General features: G+C 33.7%; 2 protein-coding genes across 2 annotated transcripts; one reads left to right on the top strand and one right to left on the bottom strand.

Annotated features, from left to right (window-relative positions):
• LOC137816503 (alpha/beta-Hydrolases superfamily protein) lies at positions 1 to 4,548 on the top strand. Its single transcript, XM_068619665.1, has 5 exons — positions 1 to 366; positions 518 to 711; positions 851 to 884; positions 3,437 to 4,047; positions 4,136 to 4,548. Exons 1-5 carry the CDS (start codon positions 60 to 62, stop codon positions 4,412 to 4,414), a joined length of 1,425 nt encoding a protein of 474 aa, XP_068475766.1. The 5' UTR covers positions 1 to 59; the 3' UTR covers positions 4,415 to 4,548.
• Positions 4,549 to 4,639: 91 nt separating this feature from the next.
• On the bottom strand, positions 4,640 to 9,583 carry LOC137816502 (Remorin family protein). The gene is made up of 8 exons (XM_068619664.1): positions 9,037 to 9,583; positions 8,784 to 8,961; positions 8,497 to 8,595; positions 7,675 to 8,385; positions 6,779 to 7,142; positions 6,261 to 6,342; positions 5,525 to 5,771; positions 4,640 to 5,025 (listed from the first exon to the last, which is right to left on the bottom strand). Exons 1-7 carry the CDS (start codon positions 9,235 to 9,237, stop codon positions 5,565 to 5,567), a joined length of 1,842 nt encoding a protein of 613 aa, XP_068475765.1. The 5' UTR covers positions 9,238 to 9,583; the 3' UTR covers positions 4,640 to 5,025; positions 5,525 to 5,564.
• Positions 9,584 to 11,696: the final 2,113 nt, after the last annotated feature.

Below are 11,696 nucleotides of genomic sequence, written 5' to 3'. Positions count from 1 at the left end.
CAATCCATCTAAACAATTTAACTTTTTGTTTTGAGTTGGGAAAGCCATTTCTTAAAGCAATGGATTCCAAAGAACTATTTGGTGGCAATTACCTGCAGCTGAAGCCAGAAGAGGCAAGTGTGGTGGATCTTGGGATCCTCTTGTTCTCTTCTAAGTTGAGCAATAGAAAATTCATAGAATGCACAGAAGAGGTTGAAGCAAGAGATTTTCGACAAAGATGGCTCCTCTTCACATCTGTTGTGGCACAGATTCTCCTTCTTGCCACAAGAAACTCCTTCAAGAAGGTTGAGAACATCTTGGAGTTGTGGCTCAATCTTTTATCATTCAATGGAGGTTTCATAGGACTCTTCCTCAACTTTCTAAGAGGTAATAACAATAATCCATGGCATCATTTTCATTAGGGTATTAAGCTTTTCAATAAAACTTCAAGATATCTGCATAAACTTGAAGATATCTGCATTAACTTGAAGATATCTGTTTTTCATGTGAGGATTATAATGAAGGATTTGTGAAGCAGGAAAGGTGAAAACAGCAGAGAGATCATCAGCATCATTCTTATCTGTGGTGGGGAACACTGACACACGAGTTGACTTAGACAAAAACATTAAACAAAATGATGCCAAATACAAAGGATTCATCTCAATGATGGCTTCAAAATTATCCTACGAGAATGAACAATTTGTTGGTAACACAGTGCGAAATCTTTGGAATGTAAGTTCTTCATTCATTTATTATATTTTTACTAACTTCATCAATGGTAATAAAAATATTTGAACTAGATTTTAGGGTTGGTGATATTGATTTAGGGTTTACCTTTTTGTTTTATTTTTGTGTTGTGATATGATTGCAGATGGAGTTCATGGGGTTACACAGCTTCTGGAATGGTACGTAATCATGAAGCATCCTTTTTTTAAAATTTTGCTTAGAAGATACGAAAATTTGCAGAGATAGATAAAACATCTTTTCACTACTTTTACTTTACTATATGTTTTGCTAAGTTTCTTCCATAGAAAATTAAAGTACTAATATACACTTAAAATTATTAAATAAAAATTAATTTAATTAATAATAGATAATTAGTTATTATATTGATTAAATTAAATATTATTTTAAAATTTAAAAAAATTATACCTATTTTAAAATTTAAATGATGGATAGCTAAAATTTATGTAACTAATTAGATTTCAATTTATTATTTATTTCTTATTAATAAAAATTAATTTAGATATTAATAATTTTTTTAATCTCTAAAATAGTATCTAATTATATTTTATATTTAATAATTTTTTAGTAGAAAATTGTTTTACATTAATGGTAAATAAGAACATTAAAGGACATTTAATGCATTGGCATGATTCCTCTATTTAAGGTTACAATAATGACGTTTTAGTTGAATTATCCATTAATTGTTACAGCTTAGTTCATAGTTGTTTAAATTCACTTATTTAGTTATATAAATGAGCTAACTTAAAGTTAATAAAACACAAATTTTACAAACCATGAATAGTTCACAAATAATTCGGGTTTGTGTTACGTATACAAACATAATTAAAACTTACTCATTATATTTATTTGAAAATCATAATTTTGTTTATTATAGTTTTATATATGCCATTTAATTTTAATTTTTTAGATTCATATATTTTAAATAGATTATCTTGACATAGAAGAGATATTAGATAATGTAGAGCACCTAGAATATTAACAAATTATAACTCCGATAAATCATATAAATTAAGTAAATAACATTTATTAGGAGACTGATTAAATTATATTTTTTGTGATTAGTGACTCACTAACCACAATCTTTTTATACGAGTATCTCTTAAATACTATTTTAGTTTTATTCATTCTTCGATATTTTTTTTTTATATAAGTATCTCCTAAATATTCATTTTACTTTTATTCATTCTTGATAAAAAAGAAGTCTAGTTTAGTAACATATCTCTTCTAAAAAAAACAAGTAACTATTTATAGCATATATTAACATAAAGACCCTTAACTTTTTAGAATGAGTAGGTTACCAAACTATAATTATGACGAATCTTAAATTCGACTCAGTCTATATTAACGTAGTCTTTCAAAAATAAAATAAAATAATGAGTGTAAATTAACTAATCACAAGATTAAATGCGTCATTTTCGTCCTTTTAAAAAAAAAACAAAAATTTAACCTCAAAGTGTACATTGTAAATATATACAAGTTATAAACATGATATTTTTTAAAAGAATTTTAATTAAGAAAACAAACAACTCATAAGAAAAATAACTCAAGATTAAGCTTAATTCAAATTTGACTGGCTCAAAATTTTAAATCAAACTTGAACAACATTTTACTTCTTCTATAAAAGTTAAAAGTTTGACTCTTAATATGGAATTTGAATTTGATGTATTCAATTTGAAGTTCTGAAAGTTTGTTTTATTCTTAAACAGCTAATCAAACTTGAACGTAAATTTAATTTTATTAGAAGAAAATGCAATGGGAGAAAGTTTACTCTAAACCACACCAAATTTCATGGAATCTTCCTTCCATTTACGAGTCACGTTTTTGCTTCCCACCTAACTAACCTTTGCTTTTTTTAGTCTAATTAGAAAGGTTTTTCCACATATATTGTAGAAGAAATAAATATGACGTTTTTTAAAAAAGAATCTTAAGTTTGTATCAATTAGATATATTAGAATATAATATATAAGTGAAAACAATTGTAAAGTTGATTTTGTAAGTTGAATTAAATTTAAATTATTTTATGGAATAATATTAAAATTGATTGTTTATTCATTAGAATAGTTATTTATCATGTTATACTTATGAAGCCAAATAATACTACATGTGTGAAAGAATGTATTGAGAAAAATCAAATAATCACTTAAAGTGGAAACAATTTTTAATGTACAATATAATTTTGTAAGATTGAGTTACTTGTAAAATTGTATTGGAGTCAATTTAGATTTAGTAAAAATATAACTCATTATATTATGTAGGATATAGAGTTTTTATTTTGTGCTTCCATGGAGTGTGTAAAAAATGAAAATGTTCTTACTCTTTGTCATCTCCTTTTATATTGTTGCCACTGGTCCTTTCTTGTCTCCTTTTCATCGTAGTCCCTCTGATAGCGTCTTCTTCTGGTCCTACATTTTCAACATATCACAACATTTTGAAAAAAAAAAGGTCCTTCCGGCTTCAACAATAAATTATTGTAAACTCTCTAGAAGTGATGATAAAAAAGAGGGGAATTTTTTTCTGCACCTCCATAATTTTTTCTTGCACCCCATAATTATTTTAATTCTAAAAATATCCTTTTGAATTTTATAATTTGGAAGCAATTTATTAGGGTGAGACAAACAGGAGGTTGGTTAACTAGAAGCGTGTTTGTGTTTTCTTTTTCAAAGATATTAATCCATTTTTGACAGTAAAAAATCCAAATGATGGCATGTAGATTACCAAGAGCTGTGGTCCACACGAGCAATCATATTGCAAGATACAAAGTCCGAACCCAACTTGATTATTGTTGCATTCAGGGGTACAGAGCCATTTGATGCGGATCAATGGAGAACAGATGTGGATATCTCCTGGTACGAGTTGCCCAATATGGGTAGGGTACATGGTGGGTTCATGAAAGCTTTGGGTCTTCAGAAGAACAGTGGATGGCCCAAAGAGATTGATCAAAGGTCCCAGCATCGTTACGCCTACTATACAATCAGAGAGAAGCTGCGAACAATGTTGGAGGCAAATAGGGATGCAAAATTCATATTGGCAGGGCACAGTTTGGGAGGAGCCTTGGCCATTCTGTTTGCTGCTGTTCTCTCAATACATGAGGAGGCATGGCTGTTGGACAAGTTAGAAGGGGTTTATACATTTGGGCAGCCACGAGTTGGGGACATTAAGTTTGGGGAGTTCATGAAGGAGAAGTTGAGGAAGTATGATGTGAGATATATGAGGTATGTTTACTGCAATGATGTGGTGCCTAGGATCCCTTACGATGACAAAACCCTCTTCTTTAAACACTTTGGTCCTTGCCTCTACTTCAACAGCTTCTACAAAGGCCAGGTATGGATTGTGGAATGTCAAGTCTATGATTTGTCATTTTTGAGTTTCGATTTCCTCTTACTACGTTTTTTAATGTATTGTCATCCAGGTTCTAGAGGAGGAGCCAAACAAGAATTATTTTTCTTTGTTCTGGGTCATACCCAAGATCATAAACGCAGTTTGGGAGCTTATTAGAGGATTTCTTATCCCCTTCGTAGAAGGTGGAGGCTATATCCAGAATTGGTTCATGACGATAATCAGGATCGTTGGAATGATAATTCCAGGAATACCTGCTCATCTTCCTCCAGATTATGTCAATATAACCAGATTGGGATCCTTACCCGAATTTTCGGGACTTCAAAACTCGCAAGATTCCAAGGCTGACTGAGATCACAGCTTGTGTGGTTAGCAACTAAATAATAAATACACAATATTGGAATGTCATTGAACAATTCCTTTAAAGATGTGTTTTACTAATTGTGGTGTAATCAGATTAGTAATTCAAAATATTCCGAGAAACTACCCAGCTTGTCGAAATACAATAGACTAGCAACATAGCAAAATTAGCACGAAATAGGAAAGAAGAAACAAACATAAATCGGACGAGGAGAGATGAACGAACTGAACCATGCGCGACTTTGTGAGGGAATAGATTACAGATTTGAGGTTAACTTATCGTTCACCTATCTGCAGATAGATAAGAGATTACATTTGAACAGAAACTGTCAAGGAAAGAAAAAAGAAAGAAAAAAAAAAGAAAAAAATATTATTCTAAAGTTTAGCCTAGGTACATACATAGATTATTATAATTGAATTCAAATTCCCAGGGGTGAGGAGGGTACATGGGGATTTTGATTTAATCGGATATCTTTAGAAGGTGCTGCTATTTCATGCATTGCAAAACCGCAACGACACTAACTGTCAACATAGTAAGCTGCTCTCTTTATCCACCTTTCACTCGATAACAAGAGTTACATTTAAATCTCAGAACTCTGAAACCTGGTAAGACAAGTAACAACCTTTTATCAAAATACATAGGAATGAACAAGGATATAATTAGAGCAAATTTCCACGGTATATGTAGATAGGGACAATAAATCTGCCTATCAAAACTCTAGGGAAGCCGGGACTTAAATACAAAAAAAGATTAGTTGTATACATCCTGCAGCTAATCTTCTTACTTTTTATTTAATACTTTTTACAAGGTAGTGGAAGGATATAACATTACTCATAAAAGAATGAAACAAAAGGAAGACATCTGTTTTAAAATCTGTCAAATACTGGAAAATGACTCCGGCATAACTTACATATTAAACCTTCTCACTTGTCAGAAAACTCGGGTACATTTATAAAAAAGTAAAGTTTTAACATTAAAACTTATGCAGATAATTGGTATTGAAAAGTTTGTTGCTTCAAAGATTTTTTAAACCAAAATACTACCAAATTAATCAAAGACTTAATTGACTTTTGAACTACTACAAGGTTACAGAAAAATTACCCAGCTTCATTCGAACAGAAAAAGAATGCAGGAGAAAAGCTTAAAAGGCATGACATGTGAAACAACCACTTAAAGAACCCATCTGAGTGGCTCTACTAAATAATATAGCCTTGTGAGGAGTTCTAGCAACTTGATGATCCTGGTTGGTGGAAACTGAACTTCTCATTTCCTGGGCTTTTTTCTGAGCCAATCTCAGCTTGTTCATAATCTTATCCATTGATGATGCTCGCTTCTTCTCCAACTTCATCTGAAATAGCAAAAATAATGAGATCATGATCCAGTTGATTATGTTCTTCCTCTCTAACTCTTTTCCCTTTTCTTTTAAAAAGACTTTCTTTAGGACGCAATGTGTACGAAGAAGTTTTCTTTAAAACGTCATGATCCTACCACACAGCCAACATAATAAAAAACTTGTCCATCAATTTAAGACAAGGGATGTCTGAGATCACATCAGAACTACTATACTATCCTAATGGTAAGCAAGTGTAAGGCATTAGGCAGAAATGCGGCTGAGAGAGGATAACCAGTAAGAAGAAAACAATTAAATACCACAAATTAAAGGAAATTAGGAAGTTCCCTTTGAAAAAATATTTACAATGAAGGAGCCCTATCAGGTTGGTGATTAATACATAAAATCACATCAAGTGGCTATTTACTTTTATAATAATTGATGAATATTTTTAAAAGGAGTTTCCTGTTAAAATTCTGCCAATAAAGTAAAACATGAGGAATTAACCTCTAGTTTTCGTATTGCAGCCTCAGCTTTTGCCTTTTGCAAGTTCTCCCATGCATTGATTTTGGCTTCCTCCCTTTTGGCCCTGGACATGTAAAAAATGATGGAATTTCAGACACAATGTAAAGTTCACACAAATATTTCTTAGATCGGAACATTCCCAGGGATAAAATTGTTATATCAAATACTTCACATTATATATATTTTGGTTTGAATTGGATGACGATTGTCAATCTTTAGAAGGTAAGAAAAAGAGGTTATTGACAACTACTGAACACTAATCATTTTAATAAAATAATTTCAATACCAATAACATAGCTAATTTAGCAAATCAATAACCACCAATTCCACAAACTCCAATTGTTGTGATACCATCATGAACTATAATTTATAGGTAATAAGACGTACCATTTGGATGAAAGCACAGTGAAAAATAGTCGAGTATAAAGTTGTGCAGACTAATTTTCTTTTAGTTAGCAGATAAATTTAATGATATTGATACAATACTAAGTTATACATACTTTGTAACAGCCTTTGACCCTTCAGTAATGTCCCAAGACGAAGATCGACTGCTTGTCTCTCTAATTTTCCAGCTGTCAACATTTTCTGAGCCTCTGCCAGAGAATAGGGCCCTGTGTTTCTTGGACCACCTTGTCATGGTTACACGTTCATCTACCGGTACATCTCTGACATCCATTTTAGAGAAAGGCAAACTCTTGAATTCTGAGAGAGGAAGGGAAGGCGGAGTGGAGGCAGAGAAAGAAGGCCTCAAATTTGGAGAGGAGCATGAGCTGCCCTCGGGGCTCATCTGGGTTGCCATGTCCCTCCTAGAAATAGCAGGCGATACATTGGTGCCTGCGTCTTTGAAACCATCAAACTTCTCCCCTGTAAGTTAGAACCAACATAAAAAAAATGACACATCATAAGCATAGAAGTACATTTACGATTACATAAGACCACCATGTCATCATCAAGCAAAAAACTGTCAACTATTGACGCACAACATTAGTGTTATCAAACAGAAACAGTCTGTTCCATTCAAACCAACTAACAACATCAATCTTTACAAAATATCACAGTAAGTACGAGGTGTTCTCAGAATATAGAGGTTTGAAACACGAGGATCTAGTAGTATTGAACACACGCAGACCATGATATTTCTCAAGCACAACTTTATTGACCAATTAAGTCAACAAAATCATAATTCACCAAACCCAAAGCGAGATAAGGTTCAAACAATAAGAAGGAATAATTATGGCAGAATTTCTTGATCACAGTTTCGGCCACAATGTCAAATTTCTCTGACTCAATTGCAACCACAATTATGGCTGCCTCAGCCACAATTGCCTGCATTGTCAAGGATCGTTCAATTTAAAACCTTCTAAAGAGTATAGTATGATATAATATTTATAACAACCTTGGGCAGGCAATGATGACTGACTCTGCATCTGAGAGCAACCATGGACACTAACTGAGCGTGCCATGCAAGGATCGGTCCTGGTGGGGACCGCCCCACAACTGCCACCGGAACTGGCCATCAACCCATCAGCAGCAGCTGAGACACTAACAGCAGCAGAAAATGGAGAAGCTGACATGAAACTCCCTGAATTCCCACCGTCAAACAAAGGCACCGCAGGGGAATACAGGGAATAGTAAGCAACTGCAGCAGCGCCAGGGGGGCCAAGTGGCCCACTCTTGGACTTGGGCCTTCTCTGCGGCGCTGGAAGCGAGGCCCTCCCAGTGCCGTCGCCGGAAACGGGACTCAGAATCCACCTTTCGGCGTCATCCCATTTGGACGGCAAAGTCCGCCCGTTGTTGAAAGGCAACAGAGCAGCACCAACCTGCTTACGGGCAGCACTCGTATGCAAAGGAACTCGCTCCGAGCACCAACCCTTTTGCATAGCAGCACCAGCGTGAAGATAATTAGGCGTTCCAGGACTCGGAAAATTGGCAGAGCCAGAGCCAGACCTTCGAGAACAAACAGTGCTCTTCTTCATGGCCCCTAATCCCAAACGAGGCGAAGAAACATTGCCATTGCCAACGGCATTGTTCAGATCTAACGAAGCAGGCCTTCGCCGATCGTGCTTCTTCAATAACGCCTCAGATCTTGATCTCCGATCCTGACACTCTTTAAGCAGCACAAAAAATATTAAATAAATAAAAGTAAAAATAAAAAAGAATAGAATAAAACAAACCAAACTGCCTGAATTGGAAGTTGAAATTCTAGTAGCTTCGGTACCTTTGAGAGCCAGAGAAAAAGAGTTCCTCGCCGAATCAAATTCCAAGAGCTGATTTCCGTCCTCAGTGTCACCACCGTCACTATCTTCTTCCTTTTGGACTTCAATACGAAAAGTAAGTCAACAAACAACAGATTTGGTGAGTCCACTTTTTTTTCCTCTCTTTTCATTTTTAAACAAACAAAGCGCAAATGCATGTCAATGCTATAATAATAATAATAACAACCACAACACAACAATAATAACGATAATATAATAATAATAATAACAAAAATAATACGGTTAACACCTTTCGCTTTCTCTCCTTTTCCTGAGAAACGATTGCGGTGATGCTTTCTGTGTAATGCATCCAAATCTGCATCGGCACGTCGCTGTTGCTGTCGGTTATTCAGATCCAGATCCGGATCTGGACCGCTCCAGCTTTCACTATGAGCGAAATCGCCGTCGTGCTCCTGCGCGGCCAAATGCTGCAATGCAACCAACTCGATTTTAGATTTCCGAATTTCAATCTACAATTAGTATTACAGAGCAAAGCATTATACCAGGGAGATTTCGGAGGCTAAGGAGTCATGGTCGTGCGCGTCGGAGGCGAAGGAACACCGATCGACACTGGCGGAGGCGGAGGAGAAGAGGCTGAGGTTGGATTCGAGAGTGAAGATGACGGAGTCGGGACTGGTGTCGCCGCCTCTTCGCGAACCGGCGCGCCTCCAGGAGCGTCGTTCCTGAAACCCTAACTCTCTCATTCTGATTATTGGAATGGCGATGGCATTTGGCAGAGAGAAAGAGAGAATAAGAGAAGCACAGTTCTCACACTTGAACACTCACTCACACACACATGGCAGTAAATATGGCGGGTATTACTCAGTGTTGGTTTTGTTTGGTAGTGAACGAAGGATCCAATGGTGCCATTGCGGTTTAAGACGTCATTGTCGTTTGACTCTGGAGAAAGCGAGTAATTTAATTCACAACCATTTCTTAATGACAGTGACTTCCTCATGCACCATAGCCTCCTGTGTCTTTGTCAAATCACTTGGACATACAAAGGACACACACATCTTTTTCTCAAGAATTTCTTGTTGCATGCTTTCTAATTCTATTTAACGTACATATCTTTTATATAACTACATTATAATTTTTAATATTTTTTAATATTATTTATTTACAAATTTATCTTTTATTATATATATTTATATTATATATAATTTTCATAATTGTAAAAAGGATCATTTCTCTTCTATTTATTACTAGTGGGGTTTTAGAAGTGATTTATCTTTAAATGCTAAATTACTTGACCATGGAGTTTGACTGGTTATGAAATTACTGTAAAATCCTTTAAGAAGTGGATAATTGGGTGATGTGCAGGGTATTATTGACTTTTCCTTCCTTAATTAGAGACAAACATATTATAACCATTATTAGACCTAAGTGTGGTTTGTCCTTATTAAGGCTTTGGAGGTCCTACATGATTGTCATTGTTTGAGTTAAAGTGACATTACTTTTTGGGTAATCACTTTATTCAACAATTTTTCAAATTAAAGTTTAGCTAGAAGGGGACCAAATTATTATTTAAAATGTTTTTTTCGGTGCCTCATTATAATTAGTTTTAAGAATTTTTAACTAAATTACTTTATTTGTTTTTTAAGTTAAATTATTGTCTTTCTTGTTATTAATAGTTGTACAGAACTCACCTAATAAATGTACTATAAGGATTTAAATTTTAATATTCTTTATGAGTTATTTATCTGCAGATTCTCTCATCCTGGTCTTATTATTTTAAAAAAAATCATGGTCTTCCATACTTTTTATTCAATTTATTTATAATAGGAAACAGGTAGAGGTTTATTTTACTATTAAGTTGTTAATTAATTTCATCTTTATATTCCAAGTCTTTGCTTGTACATGTTTTTTGAATGAGGAACAAATTAATAGCAGGCAGAAATTACTTCTTTCATTTAGAATGGTTTCAAACAACTGAGTTTTGTAATTGTTATTTTAAAATAAAAATAAATAAATTATTGAGTCAAAATTAGAATAAAAAATTATATATATATTTTTTTTCAATTCAATTAACCATAAATTAATTTCACTCACAACTTTACGAAGATTTGACAAGTTTCTGAATAAATATTTTTATTAGATGAATCATGTCTATAACATGAGAACACAAAATATCTAACTACTATTCATAGTACTGAAAAGAAGTTGTCCCATAAATGCAAAATAATTCACAAAAACTATATAAAGTCACTCAATATTTTACTAAAAACTACAGAGAAGAGAGCATGAAAATGACAAAGTGTGATCTGAACAAATAATGATGGAAGGAGTGGGAAAATAGGGTGGGTGGGGAGCATCATTTCGTGCTCCCTAAAATGTAAATTTGGCATATTAGTAAGAAAAAGACAAAGGAAGTGAAAAGGAAAATTGTTTAGTGTTGAATTGGTGTCTCCATTGAAAACAACAGTGTAGTAACCAAGTGCCGACCATATCTTTAGGTCCCCCGACAAAATTTCAAACCTCACACTTAGTTTTACTTCTTACTTTTTTCTTAAAATAAAAGAATTTGCTTCCTAATTTTATGCAGAAAAAATCGCCCATGTGATCCTGACATTTCTTTTAACAAAACTTGATGCAGTTAAGATCTTAAAATTATAGATTTACCCTACTGATTATGTTTATTATTAATGTGATTAAAATCTAATCACAATAAATGCTCAATTTTATCAATTGTTATGGGTGCAACTTAAGCATCCATTTGGTGATAATTAGGAAATGTTAGTACACATAAATACTGTGAAGGACATGGTTGAATTAATTATTTGCTGAATAGAGAAATCCAGTTCATAATAAGTTAAATCCAACTTGCACTACTTGGCACAACTAAGTAACGTGACTTATTAACCATTTTGATTCCATCTAAAAGGGATCTAAGGCTAAAAAACCTGCAAATGCTATTCTGGCAAACTAGTTTTACACTGTTGAGTACAATGCTAATTAATGTTTTAGGTTTATAGTTCAAGAATTAACAACAAAAAATGTTATCTATTAAGTTTGTAAACAGAGGAGTACTAAAAAGTTTTGAAGGTGGTGTTACTCATTAAGAGTTGAGAGGTATTAGTTACCTACCATAGGATGGTCATTTATTTTACCTACTGATCACTAAATGATTGGATCTACTAGGCAAAATGAGAGAAGCTATCTG

Source organism: Phaseolus vulgaris, chromosome 1, assembly GCF_051622355.1.
Source record: "Phaseolus vulgaris cultivar YP4 chromosome 1, ASM5162235v1, whole genome shotgun sequence".
In the NCBI taxonomy this organism is placed as follows: Eukaryota; Viridiplantae; Streptophyta; class Magnoliopsida; order Fabales; family Fabaceae; genus Phaseolus; species Phaseolus vulgaris.
Note: the sequence above shows the minus strand (reverse complement) of the source record. Positions and strands in the feature narration are given on the sequence as shown.

Coding starts and splice junctions, on each gene's coding strand:
- LOC137816503 (XM_068619665.1), top strand. CDS start 60: ATGGATTCCAAAGAACTATTTGGTGGCAATTACCTGCAGCTGAAGCCA. Junction 367..517: donor CTTCCTCAACTTTCTAAGAG/GTAATAACAATA, acceptor TTTGTGAAGCAG/GAAAGGTGAAAACAGCAGAG. Junction 4,048..4,135: donor ACAGCTTCTACAAAGGCCAG/GTATGGATTGTG, acceptor ATTGTCATCCAG/GTTCTAGAGGAGGAGCCAAA.
- LOC137816502 (XM_068619664.1), bottom strand. CDS start 9,237: ATGAGAGAGTTAGGGTTTCAGGAACGACGCTCCTGGAGGCGCGCCGGT. Junction 8,386..8,496: donor TTTTTCTCTGGCTCTCAAAG/GTACCGAAGCTA, acceptor TGCTGCTTAAAG/AGTGTCAGGATCGGAGATCA. Junction 6,343..6,778: donor GGGTCAAAGGCTGTTACAAA/GTATGTATAACT, acceptor TTACATGTCCAG/GGCCAAAAGGGAGGAAGCCA.